Below are 22,771 nucleotides of genomic sequence, written 5' to 3'. Positions count from 1 at the left end.
CAAAGAATTATTTTGCATGCCAATGCTTTGATATTTAAATAATATTGGCTGGTGTTGAGTGGCCTATCAGATATATTTAATATCAATAATGCACCATCACTTACAATGTTTACAATGTCTCTCACACACACAAGGCTTAAATTTATTTATTTCCTTTTCATATACTACCTCAATACAGGTAGTCGTCGACTTACGACCTATGCAACTTACGACTGATCGACTTTACAACCGTCTGGTTATGACTGGCAAGTGTTTCCCAGCTGAGCTAGCTGAGCGTACGATAGTTTCCGCCCCAGCTCCCAGCAGCGCCCAGCATCCAGCCTCTTGCCACGTATGACAGTTTCCACCCCAGCTCCTGGCCCCGCCCAGCATCCAGCCTCACACCGCGTACGACAGTTTCCGCCCCAGCTCCTGGCCCCGCCCAGCATCCAGCCTCTCAACACGTATGACAGTTTCCGCCCCAGCTCCTGGTTTATGAAACGAGCAAATCCTCCCGCTAGCCTGAGCGCTGCAACAGCTGATGATGATGTAGACGACCCACAGCCAAGCACCAGTGATGCCAGCGGTCACTAAGTTTTGTATTTTGCTATGTTTTACATTTGTATTTTGGTATGTCTCTCTCATTATCTCTAGCTGCTTTATCCTTCTACAGGGTCGCAGGCAAGCTGGAACCTATCCCAGCTGACTCCGGGCGAAAGGCGGGGTACACCCTGGACAAGTCGCCAGGTCATCACAGGGCTGACACATAGACACAGACAACCATTCACACTCACATTCACACCTACGCTCAATTTAGAGTCACCAGTTAACCTAACCTGCATGTCTTTGGACTGTGGGGGAAACCGGAGCACCCGGAGGAAACCCACGCGGACACGGGGAGAACATGCAAACTCCACACAGAAAGGCCCTCACCGGCCACGGGGCTCGAACCCGGACCTTCGTGCTGTGAGGCAACAGCGCTAACCACTACACCACCGTGCCGCCTATTTTGGTATGTTTCAAACTAAAAGGTTTTCTATTTTTCACACCTGTATTTCATATTTTTTGTTTTGCACATATTAAACGAATTGTACTGTACGCAGTGTAGTATGCAGTGTTTGACTTAAACCAAATAATGAGCCAAGGTAATGAAATAAGAAAATGTTGATAAAATAAGACTTTAAGATGATTACAATATCATTACACATCACAATATACTTACGTTCATTTAACATAGGCCGACTTACGACCAGATCGGTTTACGACCGGTCAGTCGTAACCAAACGCAGTCGTAAGTCGACGACTACCTGTATGAATACTCTGCACTTTATGTTGTCTGTGTCGTTTATTGTCTGCAATATTGCACTTGTTGCACGCTTGCACTTTATTTATGTTGTAGATTGTAGTCCTGTGATGTTTAGATTGTAGATTGTAGTCCTGTGATGTTTAATGTAGCACCATGGTCCTGGAGAAATATTGTTCCGTTTTAACTGCATACTGTACCAACTGTTTAGGGTTGAAATGACAAATAAAAGAACCTTAGCCTTAATATTCCATTCAGCTAGCATGATAGTCATCGTTGTCGTTGGCTGTCCATCGCTAGTGATGATCACTGCTTCATTAGGATGCACGGATGGGCCGCAAGGTCCGCACCAGTGTGACAGAGTCGTTCGCAGCGGTGGCACAAATGGCCCGGCTGAGCCGCCATGGAATATCTGGCCTTGTGAGCTCTTGCATACTATTCTCCTTTCCTAATGAAGCACCTTGCATGGTAAGGTAAGACAAACGACATCATGCCCCCATTGTGTTGTCTCTCCGGACCTCCAGACCTGATCCCAAGTGGTGCACAAAAGTGCCACAGACCTGACGGGTATGGAATTTGCCTCGCAGTGACAACTGACTTGCCAAATGATGCCATCTGTTGGTCATTTGAGTGGCTCTTCCGCATGTCATCTGGTGGTGTGCCATTGACCCTGTTGGGTTCATCTGCCACATTGCACCGAAAAGTGCCCTGCTGCCAGCACCTTATTGGTGATGTACTATTTAACCCACAGCTGAAACCCAGGCAGGTGCTACCATTCCGGGTCAGAGCGGACCTGGGGCAATGGTGATTATATCACCATTACTAATCCCCAATACTCAAGTATCCCCAATACTCAAGTCCTCCCGGACCTGAGACTCACCACCAGTTGCAGTTTAAAGCCATACCCAGGACTAGGGTATTAGGCAGAAAAAGAAATTTACCAGTCAAAAATAATATTTTATATAATCCTGATAAGCGCCGCAGGTGCGAAGACGAGCGCCGCAGGCGCGAAGTCCCTCTAGGGGGGTCTGGGGGCATGCCCCCCCAGAAAATTTTTGAAATTTAGACTTCATTTCCTGCATTCTAGGACATTTTCAGGGTGAAATGGCGTGTAATTTTTGATCAGAAATATTGCATATTTTTACTTTGTATTTTTTTCAGTTTCACTCCTGAATGTATCAGATGTATGTATGGTGTTTGATTTGGTAACAAAAGTGAAAAGAAAATAAACAACAATGAATTGTATATAATCTTTTGATCTAGTTACAGTATTTAATAAAAAAAAAAAACCCAACAGTATTCTATTTTACCATACCCCAATGAACCCCCCTTGTTAATCAATGTATCACACATACCTTTTCTGTCTTTTTGTGGAAAAACGAATCAGTTTTTGTCACATTCAATTTGGGGCGTTTGTTGGGATTCATCTTGATCCAGAAGAGTGAGTCAGCAAAAAAAAATGCGGTTCTCCCGCCAAGAAAGAGGAAACTACAACGCAGGGTGTTTGGCAATTTTCGACCAATCAGAATTCGCGATTTATTCAGTCCGCATGTTACAAGATTCAGTGCGGGCCAAAATGGCGGAAACGATGAAATATTCTGATTTTTCATTTCAAGTTTTCAGTATTTTTCGTATTAAACTGTGTTTCTTACGATTTGTAAATGATGGCGGAACCACACACGGACTGGCCATCGGGAGTAGCGGGAGTTTTCCCAGTGGGCCGGTGGTTCAGTGTGGGCCAGCGGAGAAAAAAAAAAAAAAAAAACAGTTGCGCGCTGGCCTTTAATATGATAAGCAATGTTAACAGTTTCTTTAACAAACTGTTAACATTGCTTATCATATTAAAGGCCAGCGCGCAACTGTAATAAGCAATGTTAACAGTTTGTTAAAGAAACTGTTAACATTGCTTATCATATTAAAGGCCAGCGCGCAACTGTTTTTTTTTTTTTTCTCCGCCGGCCCACGCTGAACCACCAGCCCACCGGGAAAACTCCCGCTACTCCCGATGGCCAGTCCGTGTGTGGGCGGAACATAACTGGATTTATCGGATGACATGTGGGAGTATTCATGTGTGAAAATTTTCGGCATTATCGTCCGTTTCAGTATCCGTCTGTGTGTATACTTGCCCGTTGAAATCGGCAATCGCCCGTCAAATTTACGGGTGGACGGGTCTCTGCCTAATACCTTACCCAGGACTAATCCAGCTAGCATGATATAAAACAAGTTGAATGGAATATATCTGATATACCATGAAAAAAAGCCATTATTATTATTATACATTCCTTTCAGGTGTTCAACGCATCTTTCTCTTTCAAAATTCTCTCAAAATCTGCTGTATTTAATGAATCAAACCTGGCCACCATGTTTGTTCACAAATTGTCACAGTCGCTCGCTACTGCGGAAGTTTTACATCTCCGACATGTGACGTCATATTGTCTCGACAACCATGCAATATCGTAAACCATATTCAACGCTCATTCTCCATTGGGTAGAGTGGCATAATACATGTAGGATAAGTGATATACGAACAATATTGCATGCTATCAAACCAAATGAATGAAACCCACTCGAAGGGAATAGAACACGTTTTTATTCCATCAAAAAAGTGTCCTGTATGTATAAAAATTGTTAATATTGTTGAATCTATAATCTCTAGATAGAGATAGTGTGTTGATAATGATGAGTAATGATAATTTGATTGTTTGACCTTACTACTGCAGCCACAGTTGGCTCTTTCACCAAACCAGACACATGGTCTTGATGTGCAGCAGCATGGGACCAGCTAATCTTATAATCTTAATAAATCCATAAACACATAGCTTATGTATTCCAGAGCAGGATGGCAAGTTGTTAGCTCTGCCAAGCCCTGATGAAGTTGGACAATGGACATGATCAATGTCCAAATTGTTTAGGTTCTGAATGTCTGCGACAGGCATTTACCGTACAGAGCCTTGTCCTAACTGCGGCATAATAGCGATGTGATAAGTGCACCTTTCAGGCTATGGATATACTGCTGGCTATTCATCACCTCTAGTACTGCGCTGCCACAGCAAGGATAGCTGCAGAGGCATCTGGGAAGAAAAATGTAAGCTCCTTCACGGTGTCACAGCAGCAGGAATAGAAACAGCCAGAAACTTGGCTTATCAGTCCCATGACAGAGGATAAGCGAGTGCCTGTATGAGCCAATTGCAGAAGCTGTTAGTGGTAATGCAACAGTGCAATGAAGTGCAGAGCTTGAAGGAGCATACAGTCATGTCACATTGACTACTTTCACATTACCCATAATGCTTTGTGCCTTGGGGGGTAACCAAAATATAAACAAACTAAAACAACATGCAGTCGCACACGGACAGTAATCTTTCAAATTTAAATCTCCCTAAAACCTTCAAAGAAGTGTCAAAACTAACTAAACTAAAGCTTAAAGAAATCTGCAAAGCCTTTTCTGTGGACTTCGAGAAATCAATCGGTAAAAAAGCGCTTGCAAATATCGTCTCGAACGTTTTGAGCATCTCTAGTTCAGGTGACAGTGACTTAGTGCCCTTCATCTGTAAACACGGGGGTTCCAGCAATTACTGACCTGCACAAGTTAAAAGATTGGCAGAAGAGCTGAGAAAGATCGACACTGATCATAGAAGAATCCACAGTGAAATGTTTTTTGCTGGGTGCTGGTTACGACGAGGGCAGCACGGTGGTGTAGTGGTTAGCGCTGTCGCCTCACAGCAAGAAGGTCCAGGGTTTGAGCCCCATGGCCGGCGAGGGCCTTTCTGTGTGGAGTTTGCATGTTGTCCGCATGGGTTTCCTCCGGGTGCTCCGGTTTCCCCCACAGTCCAAAGACATGCAGGTTAGGTTAACTGGTGACTCTAAATTGACCGTAGGTGTGAATGTGAGTGTGAATGGTTGTCTGTGTCTATGTGTCAGCCCTGTGATGACCTGGCGACTTGTCCAGGGTGTACCCCGCCTTTCACCCGTAGTCAGCTGGGATAGGCTCCAGCTTGCCTGCGACCCTGTAGAACAGGATAAAGCGGCTAGAGGAGATGAGATGAGATGGTTACGATGAGAAAGCCGTAAGAAAAAAAAAAAGTTTTGTGAAGGGGAACACAAGCAAGGAGTTCATTCAGTCAAGTTAGTACTGCAAACACAGCAGGACTGTCAGATTTATTTTTGAAGTTGATTTTGATTTCCTTCACTCTGATTTTCCTCAAGCTTATACGCTACCAGATTACGACAATCTTTGGGCTGTTCGAGGAAACTGTTAGGACTACAGGGTCAAATACTACATTCGATCTCCCTACAGAAACACTGACAAGTGAAGGGCATGTACGCTTACTTACACTGCATCGTTTGAGCTTTGTTTTGGGATTTGATCCTTCAATAATGTTGTCTTTTTCAGTTCTTTGACTTGTTCTTTGCACTTTTTATGACTAAACACAAAGACATATGGCTTGGATCATCAGACGTTACTCCACCACTGAAGTGTGCAGAACACAGTCGCGTACTGTCTGTCAGTGTAAAATTTTGACGGCGAGTTCTGTCTAACTGTGCTTTTCGACTTAGCCTTTTTAGGTATTCTATGAAACTATAAATCAGGAAAAGTCATTTTTCCCCATGTGAATTTGAAGAAATGGCTGAGGTTATCTGACTTAGTAAACAAATATAGCACCTGGTTACCCCCCAAGGCGCAAGGCATTATGGGTAATGTGAAAGTAGAGAATACAGCGACGGATCTTGATGTACTTTCAGTGGCTGTGTCTCGATGCTTAAAATGCAAGAATGTGGCTCAGCAGTGCCCATTGTCCTGCAAGCTGATATGAAGCAGAACTAACTCATGTGCTGTGTCTGAAATCACTCATTACATAGTGGACTATATAGCGAGTTCGCCATTTTGTAGCGCTGTCCGAACGTATAGTGAGAATTATTACGCCCTATATAGTGGACTCAGAGTATCCCACAAGGCACCATGGAAAGTAGTGTACAACCGATGGTCACTAGCCAAACAATATATACCATCATGCATCGTGGTCGCGCTGTTTCATAAGGACCGTTAAGTACTTTAGATCAAGTATAGCAGTAGTTTATTTTTCCTGAGGACAACGGGCATGAGACAAAATTTATAAGCTGTGGTTCAAAAATGGAAATAATATTGTAGTGTTGTTAGTTTTTTCTTTTTTATCAGACATCTAATTTTTTAGGTTTGTTTACCTGACATTTCGACGTATGACTGTCGTCTTCCTCAGAGTGTCACCGGATGTTATTGGTGACGCATCTTTTATCAGCTGATGTTTCCGAAGGCGTGGCCTTCCTGTCTGGATTGACAGGTCGGTCACGCCTTCTACTGTCAGTTCGTCCCCTGCAAGATGGCACTCCAGGTATGGGAGAGCATGTATGCTCCCTCATCCCGGTTGATGGTCCTCGGACTTCGCTTACGGATCTCTATGGCCTCCCTGATCTAGCGCTGATGTTTATTATCTTCTTATAATCCTCCCAGCAGATAAAGGCAGAACAGCAGTTATCATGGACACCGATGAATATGAACACAAAATGATGGAATTACTCAGTGACAATGCCTTCGAGATATTAAGAAAAGACCCAACAGAAGACAAGCAAAAGAAACTTAAAGCATTACTCAAACCGCTACTCGATGAAAATAAAATAGATAAACAGGCATATAATCATTTAGTACCCACAGCCAACGTCATCCCCAGGATTTACGGCACACCAAAAATACACAAACCAGGAACACCATTACGCCCCATAGTAGACAGCATTGGCTCAGTGACGTACAACTTATCAAAAGCACTCACTGAAATAATGAAACCATTACTAGGACTCACAGACCAACACTGCAAAAACTCAAAACAACTGGCAGAAGAACTAAAAAACATAAAAATGCAACAAGACGAAGTTTTCATTTCACACGACGTCATATCTCTTTTCACCAGAACACCCACCGAAGCCACCATACAGGTAGTACAAGACAAATTAAAAACAGATAGGACGCTCAAGAAACGCACAAACCTCACTGTACAAGACATCACTCAGCTCCTTCAATTCATCGCCACATCCACGTACTTTCAGTTCAGGAACACAATTTACAGACAAAAGGAAGGTTTTGCCATGGGAGACCCACTATCAGCCATCATGTGCGGCTTTTTCATGGAAGACCTGGAGCAGAAAGCACTCACTACAATACCAGCGGAATACAGACCAACACTCTGGAAACGGTATGTGGACGACATATTGGAAAAAGTAAAGAGGGGACACACTCAACAACTCACCGACCATCTCAACACCATAGACAATACCGGCAATATAAAATTCACACATGAAGAGGAAACGGAGCAGTCAATAGCATTTTTGGACTTAAAAATACATCACACAGAAGAGGGGGACATCAAAATAAAAGTACACAGGAAACCCACACACACCGACCAATATTTAAACTGGACTTCCGAACACTCCATAATGCACAAAATATCAGTAGTCAGAACATTACATGAACGCACAGCAATAATCACAGATCCACAGGACAAAGAACAGGAGAAACAACATATACAACACGCACTGAAGGCATGTCAATATCCACAATGGGCAATATCCAAAGGGGCGGAACAGGTCAAAAACAATAAAACACAGAAGAAAGAGAAAAAACAAACCAACAAACAAGAACACAGGGGAGTAGTGACATTACCATACATTAGGGGAATAATGGAACGCATTCAAAGAGCAATGAGGAAATACAACATTAACACACCTGTCAAACCACACACAACACTCCGTCAGATCCTGGTTCATCCCAAAGACAGAATACATCCGGACAACAGATGCAACACCATATATGAGATTCCATGCCAATTATGCAATAAAACTTACATCGGGGAGACAGGAAGGAGTTTCAACACAAGAAAAAATGAACATAAGAAAGAGTGCGAAAAGGAGACAGCTACAAGACAAACCCGAACAATAAAAGAAAAGGCACAACAGGAAAATTATAAGTCAGCCACAACAGATCACTGCAAAAGGGAAAATCATATTATGGACTGGGGGAATGCCAGAGTCATCCGCACAGAAGATAATAAACATCAGCGCTGGATCAGGGAGGCCATAGAGATCCGTAAGCGAAGCCCGAGGACCATCAACCGAGATGAGGGAGCATACATGCTCTCCCATACCTGGAGTGCCATCTTGCAGGGGACGAACTGACAGTAGAAGGCGTGACCGACCTGTCAATCCAGACAGGAAGGCCACGCCTTCGGAAACATCAGCTGATAAAAGATGCGTCACCAATAACATCCGGTGACACTCTGAGGAAGACGACAGTCGTACGTCGAAACATGTCAGGTAAACAAACCTAAAAAATTAGATGTCTGATAAAAAAGAAAAAACTAACAATATTCAATATAAGACAGAATGAACGTAATCGAAAGAATATTGTAGTGTGTTGGGGTGAATGGACGGAGGAAGACACATTATTAATGGACGTTCAAGTACAGTTAAAAATAGTAAGAGACTAGAAAATAAGCTAAAATAGAATAAGACGGATAAAATACAAGAATAAAAGTTAGAGTGCAGAGCGAGGAATTAATCAAAACTGTCAAATTTGATTTAATAAAAGGCAGCGGCGAAGAAGAAAGTACTCAGCCTTGATTTAAAAGAACTGAAAGATGCAGCAGACACAAAGCACTTTGCATTTATTAATGTGGGAAATACGCTCAGTTTACGCAAAAATGCATGCATTTATTATTTTGAAAACCCACTGTTTTAATGACGTAAATAACGGTGAGGTGGAGTAGTGTCCGAAAGTGTTTTTTCATTTTACCAATGAGCTCATTACATAGTCCTCTAAACAGAATTCCCTAGATAGGGAGTAGGGAATGAGTGAGTGATTTCGGACACAGCAATGGTCTAACTTATGGTATAGTCACCCAAGTACGTAAGTGAGTTGTCTAACCCACAATATACTGTATAAACTGCATTAATTGAGTGTGCACTCTTGCGCACACTCAAAAGTACATTGGAGCTGTGGCCAAATGTTGAGATTTATGTCATTAATACAGATACAGATGGTCTCACTAGTGGCATAAGCTAATGAAGCCCTGCTTTTATGTCTTCATGGCATGTAGCCAGATGCAAATGAACTGACATGATGATCCGTATAGTATATGATACTATGGCATTGTGGGTTGTTTCCAGAACACCAGGTTTCTCCTGGCTCTTAATGAGATATTGCCCATAACTGCAGGTGTAATGGGCAGCGATATCCACACATACAAACAGACCCAGGCAAGCTGCTGGCTCAGATGTGATTGCCAGAAGCCTGGTACAAACATGCTGTGCTGCTGCTAGTGCCTGCAATGTGTCTAGTGCCAGGGAGGCATGAGAATATCAGAAACACAAACTGGATATTTTGAAGCAGCAGGCGACTTTTAGGCAGTAAGGTCTGCTATCAATAATGTTGAGATTGTTCAGTTTGATCAGTTGATTGTGTTTAGTTAAATCAATTACTCTGTTGCACACACTGCCCTATCGTTCACACTATTCCACAAAGCTGGGATCCAGAAACTAAAGACAGATGCTAAACACCACAATGCTGATTTTACTATCTGAAACATGCAAGAATATATTGAACACGAATACTCCACTGATTTAGAAGGAAAATGCCCTTGTGGTCAGAGAACCATGGCAAATAGTCACCTTCCATTTTCCACATCATTTTCTCTTCCACTTACATTAAAAGTCTTAAAAAAATCGATAGTAAAAGGCAAAACAAATAGCAGAGTATTCAACAATCATTTTGTATTAAATAGTGATCTATGTACATGCATCTTCTCAGAGTTTACATGCTCTTGACACAGTTTACCATGGAGCAGTAAGATCCATCACAAATATCGAAGCTCTGACTCATCATTGTTTGTTGTACGCTTGTGTTAGTTGGTCTGCCTTGTCCATATGTAGACTTAAACAGTGGTATGTTCTCGTATATAAAAGTGTTAAAAGTTTAGGTCTGCTTCCATCCTATCTTCAAGTGTACATGTGTCAAAAAAGTGTGGGCAAGACCACTATAGTCTTTGTTCGCAGGATCTGTTATTTTCTGTTCCAAAGGTCCGTACTGAATTGGGGAAAAAGGCATTGAAGTTTTTTGTGCCCTCTGCTTGGAACCAGTTACAAACTGACTTGAAACTTAAGCAGTTGGTCCCATAATACGTATTTAAAGTGATTTTAAATGATTTGCAGACAGAAACATCCAGCTGTAGACAGTGTTGTAGTCGAGTCACTCAACCTCGAGTCCGAGTCAAGTCTAAGTCTCATCTCATTATCTGTAGCCGCTTTATCCTGTTCTACAGGGTCGCAGGCAAGCTGGAGCCTATCCCAGCTGACTACGGGTGAAAGGCGGGGTACACCCTGGACAAGTCGCCAGGTCATCACAGGGCTGACACATAGACACAGACAACCATTCACACTCACATTCACACCTACGGTCAATTTAGAGTCACCAGTTAACCTAACCTGCATGTCTTTGGACTGTGGGGGAAACCGGAGCACCCGGAGGAAACCCACGCGGACACGGGGAGAACATGCAAACTCCGCACAGAAAGGCCCTCGCCGGCCACGGGGCTCGAACCCGGACCTTCTTGCTGTGAGGCGACAGTGCTAACCACTACACCACCGTGCCGCCCCAAGTCTAAGTCATTAAAAAAAATTTCGAGTCAAGTCTGAGTCGAGAACAAAACTCCAACTGCAGCATTTGACGGTGGCTGTTGCTGCCTTTATGTGAAAGCGTCTCTGCTGCTGTGTTGGACTAGCGTTCCTGCTCGACTGCCCCATTTTAGTTAACAGGCTACAGATAAAAAGCTAGTTCATTGCTCAGCAAGCCACGCCCACTATCAGCAGGGCAAATAACATGAGAGAGGGTTAACACTAGCTAGTTCATCGCTCAGCAAGCCCCGCCCACTATCAACAGAGCAATGAACACAGCGTGTCACTTCCTTCTCTGGGTGGAGTCTTACCAAATGACGATTGAAGTTCGAGGTTGTCCCCGTCATCTCCTTGATAGTTCTTCTACATATGGAACACATACTGTAGCAGTGCATTTTTTCCCACTGCACAAGAAGTCTGTGCAGTGGGAAAAAGTGGACAATCCTAGCCATTACCGTTAGTTTGTTCCTGAACATGACATATGAACAGGTGAATGTGCATTCTCTTTCATGAAATTACTATAAAAATAATGTAGATATAAATATATTATGCCAAATTATGATGGCATGTTGCAAAAAATAAAGAAAAAATCAGAGTCCTCGTCTCCAATTTATGAGTCCGAATGCAGTTAATGCACGAGTCTGAGTCATCAGTGCTCACGTCCAAGTCAAGTCACAAGTCCTTAAAATCAGGGCACGAGTCGGACTCGAGTACTACAAGCCTGGCTATAGATGTTTTGCCTGATTTTTTGGAATGCTACTTTTAATGAACTTTTGTTGATTACTTTTAAATTATCTCTTTATTGTGTAAATTATTTAATGTTGTGTGTATGGATGTATGTATTGGCTCTATATTTTGTTCACTGTGCTGCTGCCTGTCTTGGCCAGGACGCTCGTGTAAAAGAGATTTTTAATCTCAATGGAGTCTTTCCTGGTTAAATAAAGGTTAATCAAAATAATAATAATAATAATAATAATAATAATAATAATAAATACCGGCATGCCAGCGAAGGGGGCATGATCACAGTTCTCCTGCCAGGAGCGGTTGAGGCTGAGAAGAAAATTGTCGAAGAAGGGGTGCGTTCTGTTGAAGACTGAGAAGCCGATGATGTTCACCCTTTGATCAGCTACATCATCCAGTCGCAGCAGAGAGAATTCCTAAGGGAAGACAGCAGGAATGAGTTTAATTGTGTAAAATAAGCTAACCTTCTGGATGTCAAGACCACAGCGTATTGCTCACTTCCCGAATCCCAAATGACAAAGGCCATGTCCCAAGTGGCAGCCTAAGACCTGTGGCCCTCCTCCGAGTCTAAACTTTGGTGGCGCAGGCCTGCGAGTGACTGAGAGCAAGGGTATACAAGCAAACATTTGTGACCATCAAAACTTAATCACATTGCCAGATGTTGCCTGCTGTGTTCAGCCTGGCTCTTCTAAAAAGTCTCAGCAATAATGGCACAGTTACACACTCACCGTCATTGCTCACTCAAATGCTGATGTGGATTGTTTCTATGAGTGCTGAGCAAGAAATAATCGGTCGCAATCTGATGTCTGGAGAAAACTTAATTTTCCATTTGGAGAGCAGGGTTCCTCCACATTTTCCATTTCAAACTCCCAGACTTGACGGTACATTTTTCAGACCATATTTGACACCACAGTACAAATAACTAGATATTTGTTATTAAAATAAAATTTATTTAAATTTTAACATCAAACTGTTCAGATGTATGTTACATTGTGAATATACGTATAAGCTAGTATGTTGCTAAGTAATGATTCTTGTGGCTCCCTGTGGCGAGGTCCTGTAGATCAGGGCTTTTCAAAGTGTGGGGCGTGCCCCCCCTGGGGGGCGCCAGAGTTCTTCAGGGGGGGCGCAACGTGAGAGACAAAATGGATCGGTTTTTAGCTGTCTATGGTTTTTAGTACCTAAAGCTACAGTGAGTGAGGAGACAGAGTCTGGGCCAAGCAAAAAAACAGAGCCTCCAGGATGTTGCGATTTGCAACTTCAGTGCAAATTCAACCAATCCCCGCGAATTCAGGGCGGTGTTGCAATTCTATCCAATCACCGCAACTTTCCCGCAAATTTGACCAATCGTTGGCGTCGTCTTGAGGTGACGTCGACAAACTACCTTCCGCCTTACTTCCGTGTGTTCAAGAGAAGCAGCATGCGCGTCGTGTTGCCAGATTGGATGATTTCAAGTGCATTTTGGCGGGTTTTGAACATATTTTGGACTGGAAAACGTCAGCAGTATCTGGCAACACTGAAGTGTGTTATGTTTACAGTGAAGGACTGTGTGCACTTTATTTTTTTTTTTACTTAATACAAGAAGTTAATGGATGCCAACATTTTTGCCAAAATGGTATTTTATTTTCCATTGTTTAGGCAGCTTCAGCATCATACTGTGAGATTCTGTTCAAATAGTTTTTTTCTTCTATGAAGCCTGAGCCATTTATTTTATTAGTTTATAATTATTGTTTAATTTAGTCTTCAGGAGAGACTGCCTGCACACAGTACTAGTATTAATAGGTTTTTTTTTCTTACATGAAAGCTGAGGCATTTATATTATATTTTAAGGTAACTTCATGTTGTGCTGTGAGGTTCTCTGCACTTTAACTTTTGAACCAACAGGTGCATTTGGATAAGTAAAGCCTATTTTTCTGCATTTTTGTAATCCTGGTAATCTTTTATATTGGTAAAGTTGTTTATAGGATCATTTCTCTTTGTTTTTTAATCAATAGTTTTTCAGTAATAACTTAATATTTAACATATCACTCAATTTTAATCACAAAAAGAGAAAATCGCAACAATTTCTCACAACTTTCACTTCCTCCCGCAATGTAATTGCAACAAAAACCTAAAAAACACCGCAACTTTCATCGCAATTTTTTGGAAAACCCCCCGCAACATCAGACATTTTAGCCCACAACAATCACAAAAAAGGCCCGCGGAATCCTGGGGGACTGGAAAAAGAAGGAAGTATGACCACGATTATTTAAAGTTTGGATTTTCATGGACTGGATCTGAAGATGCTCCACGGCCACAGTGTGTTGTCTGCCAAGAGATGCTAGCTAACGATGCTATAGGATGTTTAAAATGTGTAAAACAAGATGTTTTAAAAAGCACAGATGTTTAAAATGTGAAAAAGAAAAAAATGTGTACAACAACCATTTTTTTAAAAATACGAATGGAACATTAAGTATAGCAACAACAAAAATTGTAAGGGGGGGGCGCTGTTGTTTATTTGCTCTCCGAGGGGGGGCTGACTCTCCCACACTTTGAAAACCCCTGCTGTAGATCATACAAATCTATTCAAATCAAATGCAGACAAGTTCAATGCATAGCATTTTATTCAAGCTGTAGTGCTAAAACAATGCCGTGTTATTCTGTTTTTGCCATGTACATTTGAAAAAGGGTGGCACGGTGGTGTAGTGGTTAGCGCTGTCGCCTCACAGCAAGAAGGTCCGGGTTCGAGCCCCGTGGCCGGCGAGGGCCTTTCTGTGCGGAGTTTGCATGTTCTCCCCGTGTCCGCGTGGGTTTCCTCGTGGGTGTACCCTGCCTTTCGCCTGTAGTCAGCTGGGATAGGCTCCAGCTTGCCTGTGACCCTGTAGAACAGGATAAAGCGGCTACAGATAATGAGATGAGACATTTGAAAAACTGAACTGATACCTCCTTTTTGAAGAATAATAATAAGAGGCCTTTATTTGTCACATGTATACTCAAGCACAGTGAAATTCCTCTCGGCATTTAACCCATCTGAAGCAGTGAACACACACACATACATACCCAGAGCAGTGGGCAGCTACACTACCGTTCAAAAGTTTGGGGTCACCCAGACAATGTTGTGTTTTCCATGAAAAGTCACACTTTTATTTCCCACCATAAGTTGTAAAATGAATAGAAAATATAGTCAAGACATTTTTCTGGCCATTTTGAGCATTTAATCGACCCCACAAATGTGATGCTCCAGAAACTCAATCTGCTCAAAGGAAGGTCAGTTTTATAGCTTCTCTAAAGAGCTCAACTGTTTTCAGCTGTGCTAACATGATTGTACAAGGGTTTTCTAATCATCCATTAGCCTTCTGAGGCAATGAGCAAACACATTGTACCATTAGAACACTGGAGTGAGAGTTGCTGGAAATGGGCCTCTATACACCTATGGAGATATTGCACCAAAAACCACACATTTGCAGCTAGAATAGTCATTTACCACATTAGCAATGTATAGAGTGGATTTCTGATTAGTTTAAAGTGATCTTCATTGAAAAGAACAGTGCTTTTCTTTCAAAAATAAGGACATTTCAAAGTGACCCCAAACTTTTGAACGGTAGTGTATACTACAGCGCCCGGGGAGTAGTTCGGGGTTAGGTACCTTACTCAAGGGCACTTCAGCCCAAGGCCACCCCATGTTAACCGAACTGCATGTCTTTGGACTGTGGGGGAAACCGGAGCACCCGGAAGAAACCCACGCAGACACGGGGAGAACATGCAAACTCCACACAGAAAGGCCCCCGTTGGCCACTGGGCTCGAACCCAGAACCTTCTTCCTGTGAGGGGACAGTGCTAACCACTACACCACCGTTCTACCCGTAACAGGAGGGATGTTGATTCGTAACTCATCGAAAGAAAAGGGAACAGAAGTCCACTGACTTTGCTTCGTTGAATATTAGACGGAGTAAAACTGTTTACTGTAAACACTGTTTAACACACTGTTCAACAAAGAACTAGATATGAAGTCAAATAATAAACAGACATTAAAAGAATGCATTTTGGAAACTTAACATAGAACTGAGAATAAAATGTAAAATCATTGGTCACAAAAAGTTTAGAACACTCTCCCTTTTGTCTTTTTATGTCTCTCCTTCTGTCATAAGCACCCGAGGTGGACAGTAACGAAGTACATTTACTTGATTACTGTACTTAAGTACACTTTTTGAGTATCTGTAGTTTACTTGAGTATTAATTTTGTTTTGGAAACTTATGACTTTAACTTCACTACATCTGAAAGACAAATATCGTACTTTTCACTCCACTACATTTCTATCAAGGTCCTCGTTACTATGAAGCAGCTTTGAAAGTGGATGTTTTTTCTTTTCTTTTATAAAACGTGATTGGTTTTTCTGCAGATGACACTGAGACAGACGATCAGTAATCACTAGGGTCACATCACATCCATAGACTGTATAAAATCAAGTGCAATGATTTCTCAGCAGCGTTATTTAACACGATCAGTTGATGGCAGAATGGAAGGAGATGGTTCTTCTGAAGAATGCACGCACCCATGGCTTTACCTGGAACCCATGTTTCAGTTTTCTGAAAGGATCAAAGAGTCATTTCATTTTAAACGTTTGCTTTGTTTGCAGAAAACGAACCACATCATGGCCTACAAAAACTCGCCGTCCAACCTGCGGAAGCATATTGAGGTCTGTAAAGGTTTTATTCCAAGAGAAAGCTTGCAATGAAGTTGTCTGTGCTTTTAGAGCTAGCTATAACATTGCAATAGCTATGCAGTCTGATTAGTCAAATGACTTTCTATGGATTTACCTGCCAAGTTGCCATAGCCTTGTCCACGGCTAACATTAACACATATGCTGCTTTTCCACTACAAATGCGGCTGAGTCGGGCTGAGACGTGCCGTGCTGAGTCGAGCTGAGTGGGGCTGTTGGAGTTGCATTTCGACTACAACCGCGCTGAACCGTGCTGGCTGGAAGTGGGTGGACACATTGGGTGGAGTTAGCGAAAGTGGGTGGACGTCAGGTGATGTCGTTAAGCAGCACCAACAGTGACATCAGTGATCTTTTAAGCGGTAGTCTCACGACCCGAATAGTAAACAATAAACATGGAGGACATGGAGTCGTTAGTGTTGCTGGTCTTGGTGCTGTGGCTTGTTGTCACCGACAACGCGGACAGATACTGGCAAGAGCGTATAGATGAGGCGAGGCGCATAAGGCTTCAGAAATTCTCGTAATTCGTAATTCTTCTCCTTCCGGGTTTGCGGTGTTTACAGATCCCAGTGCGCTCGCGGGGCGTGTGTGGGCATGTGAGGACACTCCTCCTCACCAATCAGTGCACAGGGGAGTGTCTGCTCACGCCCCCAGCCTCACTCGGCTCGCTTTGGCTCGCTTCAGCCCCACTCCAAAACGGTGCGAGTTTTAGGGGCTAAGCAGGGCTGAAGCGAGCTGAGTCGTGCTGTTTTTTGGTAGTCGAAACGCGAGCCGTGTCGGGCTGAAGTGAGCTGAAGCGAGCTGAAAAAGGGTAGTGGAAAAGGGCCAATAGCTAGTTAACTTGGACACTGTTAGTTAGCATGTAAAAACAGAGTTACACTAACACAAATAATGTTAACTCATCTGAAGTGCTTTCAGAAATGTGTTTTAGCATAATCTTGCCAAATAAACAGAGTGTATAAATCTTTCTTTTCTCATAACTTTAGCTACCCAGTATGAGTTCGAGTTTGAAAAGAATTTGCTAGCATGTCAGGTGGAGTTTCACTGACTAGCTAGCTTAACGTTAAACCACCATGATGGCACGGCATGTGTTCATTTTGTGAATTCACATTTCTGTCTTTGGTAATGGTGTTAGGTTTTGTAAGCGTTGTGGCAATAATACAACGATGCATTGACAGAAAATGTGCGTTTTATACTTAAGCATTTTTAAAAGCAAGTACTTCAGTACTTTAACTTAAGTAAAAATTTGGCCGTCCAACTTTCACTTGTATCGGAGTAACATTTGACCAGCGGGATCTGTACTTTGAGTTAAGTAATGAAGTTGGGTACTTTGTCCACCTCTGATAAGCACATACACACAAAAAAGGCAATGGAAACAGAGGAAACCAGTTGCATCCTGCTGCAAAGACTGGTTGAGTGACAGAGAAGTACACACACACACACACACACACACACACACACACACACACACACACACACACACACACACAATATTTGCCATCGTTCATGCCTGGGGCAGCCCCAGAACACCAGCAAAACTTGCTAGCTCTCAGAAAACTTGCAGTTACCCATTCTTACATATGTCCTGTTGCAATGTGCGTTCACACCAATTTTTTTTTTTTTTTTAGTTCTGCAGAGGTACGACGGAGCCCAACATGCTAACATCAGATAGTTCACTGATGGCAGATGCCACAGAAATCACCTCAGACATATCACACACACGTCTTGCCTTGCTTAAATTCAACAACCTCAAACTGGTTTGAACATTTGGGCATAATTGTATATTTTAGAAAAGAAAGTAGGGGCAATATTCTGGAAACAGAAATACAGTGGTGCTTGAAATTTTGTGAACCCTTTTGAATCTTCTATATTTCTGCATAAATATGACCTAAAACATCATCAGATTTTCACACAAGTCTTAAAAGTAGATAAAGAGAACCCAGTTAAACAAATGAGACAAAAATATTATACTTGGTCATTTATTTATTTCTTGAGGAAAATGATCCAATATTACATATCTGTGAGTGGCAAAAGTATGTGAACCTTTGCTTTCAGTATCTGGTGTGACCCCCTTGTGCAGCAATAACTGCACCTAAACATTTGCGGTAACTGTTGATCAGTCCTGCACACCGGCTTGGAGGAATTTTAGCCCATTCCTCTGTACAGAACAGCTTCAACTCTGGGATGTTGGTGGGTTTCCTCACATGAACTGCTCGCTTCAGGTCCTTCCACGACATTTCAATTGGATTAAGGTCAGGACTTTGACTTGGCCATTCCAAAACATTAACTTTATTCTTCTTTAACCATTCTTTGGTAGAACGGCTTGTGTGCTTAGGGTCGTTGTCTTGCTGCATGACCCACCTTCTCTTGAGATTCAGTTCATGGACAGATGTCCTGATGTTTTCCTTTAGAATTCACTAGTATAATTCAGAATTCATTGTTCCATCAATGATGGCAAGCCATCCTGGCCAAGATGCAGCAAAACAGGCCCAAACCATGATACTACCACCACCATGTTTCACAGATGGGATAAGGTTCTTATGCTGGAATGCAGTGTTTTCCTTTCTCCAAACATAATGCTTCTCATTCAAACCAAAAAGCTCTATTTTGGTCTCATCCATCCGCAAAACATTTTTCCTATAGCCTTCTGGCTTGTCCACGTGATCTTTAGCAAACTGCAGATGAACAGCAATGTTCTTTTTGGAGAGCAGTGGCTTTATCCTTGCAACCCTGCCATGCACACCATTGTTGTTCAGTGTTCTCCTGATGGTGGACTCATGAACATTAACATTAGCCAATGTGAGAGAGGCCTTCAGTTGCTTAGAAGTTACCCTGGGGTCCTTTGTGACCTTGCTGACTATTACACGTCTGGCTCTTGAAGTGATCTTTGTTGGTCGACCACTCCTGGGGAGGGTAACAATGATCTTGAATTTCCTCCATTTGTACACAATCTGTCTGATTGTGGATTGGTGGAGTCCAAACTCTTTAGAGATGGTTTTGTAACCTTTTCCAGCCTGATGAGCTTCAACAACGCTTTTTCTGAGGTCCTCAGAAATCTCCTTTGTTCGTGCCATGATACACTTCCACAAACATGTGTTGTGAAGATCAGACTTTGATAGATCCCTGTTCTTTAAATAAAACCGGGTGCCCACTCACACCTGATTGTCTTCCCATTGATTGAAAACACCTGACTCGAATTTCACCTTCAAATTAACTGCTAATCCTAGAGGTTCACATACTTTTGCCACTCACAGATATGTAATATTGGATCATTTTCCTCAATAAATAAATGACCAAGTATAATATTTTTGTCTCATTTGTTTAACTGGGTTCTCTTTATCTGCTTTTAGAACTTGTGTGAAAATCTGATGATGTTTTGGGTCATATTTATGCAGAAATATAGAAAATTCTAAAGGGTTCACAAACTTTCAAGCACCACTGTATATTATAAGGACATGAGTGTTTTACTCAGAAATACAACACTTGTATTTTTCATACGAGCTCCGACCGGGACATGGAGAACAAACCGTGACATAAATCTCTATATGTCACTCGCGAGGAAATAAGTGAATTGTTTTGGTAAATTTGGTACTTTTTGTTTGTGAATGTGTCTGTATAATAAAAAGAGCATCACATTTTGGTTTGAAAATATGAAGTTTATCTTCTCGTATTGAAAAACTCGCATTTTTCATATGAAATACATCACAGATCTGAGTGACATTTAAATAGCATTAGCTGGTATTGAGTGGTATATCAGATATATTCCATTCAGCTAGCGTGATGCTGAATGAGTCAAAGATGAGTAGCTGAATGGAATATATCTGATATAGCATGAAAAAAAGCCAGTCAATATTATTATTATTTATTATTATTATTATTATTATTATTATTATTATTATAATACATAAGGCTTGTAGTACTTGAGTCCGACTCATGCCCTAATTTTAAGGACTTGTGACTTGACTTGGACTGAAGTACTGATGACTCGGGCTCGTGCATTAACTGCATTCAGACCTGTGAATTAGAGACGAGGACTCAGATTTTTTCTTTATTTTTTGTAACATGCCATAATAATTTGGCACAAGATATTTATATCTACATTAATTTTGTACTAATTTTGTGAAAGACTGTCACATCTGTGTGCCTTGGCGCATGTATCAGATAGACTCTCGGGAGCACTCCAGACAGCATGCGTGCCAAGCAGACTCTCATGTGCACCGTAAACGACTCACACCTGCACAGGATGAAGGCGCAATCAGCGCGCCGATATAAAAACTGTGAAAACACACTTACTTTGCGAAGTATTGAGCTGCGTTGCTGACACATTACCGAGCCTTATTTCCTTGTTTGGTTTCCTGATCCCTGATCTTCTGTTTCTCGTCTTTGATTCTGCTGAGTCTACGATAACCTGTTTATTCCTCGCTCGACCTGTTGCCTGTTTCACTGTTTTATGATTTTGGCTGCTGTTCTGGATTGTTTACCGTCTTCACTTGTATTAATAAACACACCTTCTGCACTTACATCCATCTCCCAACCATCTCTGACAGAATACTTCATACTCCCTGAAAAAGAGAAGCACATTCACCTGTTCATACGTCATGTTCAGGAACAAACTAATGTTAATGGCACTAAAACAGCCACCATCAAATGGTGCAGTTGGAGTGATGGGCTCGACTCGGATCAATAGTGGACTTGACTCGGACTCGACTCGAAATTTTCTTAAATGACTCAGACTTGAACCCTGGGCACTTGACACTGGACTCGAGGTTTAGTGACTCAACTACAACACTGTTATACATACACACTCTTTATATCAGGGTACTCGAAGGCCAACGCAAGCTTACCAGTGACTCGGTGCTGTTAGTGCAGCAGTCCAGTTACCTTCCAGCTGATGTAGTGTTAGCGAAGGCCAATGCTAGCGCAGTCAAGCTGAATATAATAATAATAATAATAATAATAATAATAATAATTATTATTATTATTATTATTATTATTATTATTATTATTATTATTTTTATTATTTTCCCTTTTTAATTTACTTAGTTACTTTTAAAATCAACATCAACAACTACACACAATGGAGTGACCTGGCAGCCAAAATTCTCTCAAAATCTTCCATATTTAATGAAGCAAACCTGGCGGCCATGTTTGTTTACAAATTGTCACAGTCACTCGCTAGCACAGAAGTTTTACGTCACCGATGTGTGACGTCGAGTTGTCTTGACAACGTGCACTATTATGACAATATTGCACACTTATACTCCATTGGGTGGAGTGACATAATACATGTAGGATAAGGATGCTAACAATACTGCATGCTATCAAACCAAATGAATGAAATCCACTAGAAGGGAATAGAACACGTTTTTATTCCATCGAAAATTGTCCTGTATGTACATGTATAATCTCATCTCATTATCTCTAGCCACTTTATCCTGTTCTACAGGGTTGCAGGCAAGCTGGAGCCTATCCCAGCTGACTACGGGTGAAAGGCGGGGTACACCCTCGACAAGTCGCCAGGTCATCACAGGGCTGACACATAGACACAGACAACCATTCACACTCACATTCACACCTACGCTCAATTTAGAGTCACCAGTTAACCTAACCTGCATGTCTTTGGACTGTGGGGGAAACCGGAGCACCCGGAGGAAACCCACGCGGACACAGGGAGAACATGCAAACTCCGCACAGAAAGGCCCTCGCCGGCCACAGGGCTCAAACCCGGACCTTCTTGCTGTGAGGCGACAGCGCTAACCACTACACCACCGTGCCGCCCTGTATGTATAATAATTCCCAATATTTCACTCCGATGACATCACTCCCAGTGTTTTGCTGCTGATTAGATGCACGACGTCAAAATGGCGAACCGGTTCAAAATTAAAATTTGTTTGATTCAATTGAATATTTGTTTTTGTGGATGTGTCCATATCATATAAAGAACATTACACTTACACGGTGGTGCGAAGATATGTCGTGTTGAAAAATATATCGTTTGTTTTGTTCGCTCACTCGTGATATATACGTTCGCCACTCGAAGATAAACTTCATATTTTTGCGCAGCCATGTGATATCCTTTATGTGTTTTAATATTTGTCAATGTTACTAATATATATCATATAAAAATACAATCCTTGCGCTTCCAAACAAAACAAACTTGTAATTATAATTTTCCTTTAGTTTTCTAACTATAACTCTTTGTTTACAGGAGGATAAAAAAAGGAATTTCTTTGCTGTTCTCAGTCAAATGTTGCCGTGTTCTAGAGTTTGACTGGGGTTTAGAGGGTTAAATTAATAACAAAAGACAACATCGGGCTCAAACTTTATTTGAAGATATTTTTCTCTTTAAAATACCCTT

The 22,771-nt window shown here is 41.8% G+C and overlaps 1 protein-coding gene across 1 annotated transcript in view; it reads right to left on the bottom strand.

Moving 5' to 3' along the window:
- grik4 (glutamate receptor, ionotropic, kainate 4) overlaps positions 1 to 22,771 on the bottom strand; it is a 645,415-nt gene that overhangs the window by 180,591 nt on the left and 442,053 nt on the right. The window contains exon 7 of the mRNA XM_060943850.1: positions 11,971 to 12,132. Within this exon, the coding sequence (XP_060799833.1) occupies positions 11,971 to 12,132 (162 nt within the window). The remainder of the gene's footprint in view (positions 1 to 11,970; positions 12,133 to 22,771) is intronic.

The sequence above is a fragment of the Neoarius graeffei genome, chromosome 17, assembly GCF_027579695.1.
Source record: "Neoarius graeffei isolate fNeoGra1 chromosome 17, fNeoGra1.pri, whole genome shotgun sequence".
Taxonomy (NCBI): domain Eukaryota; kingdom Metazoa; phylum Chordata; class Actinopteri; order Siluriformes; family Ariidae; genus Neoarius; species Neoarius graeffei.
Note: the sequence above shows the minus strand (reverse complement) of the source record. Positions and strands in the feature narration are given on the sequence as shown.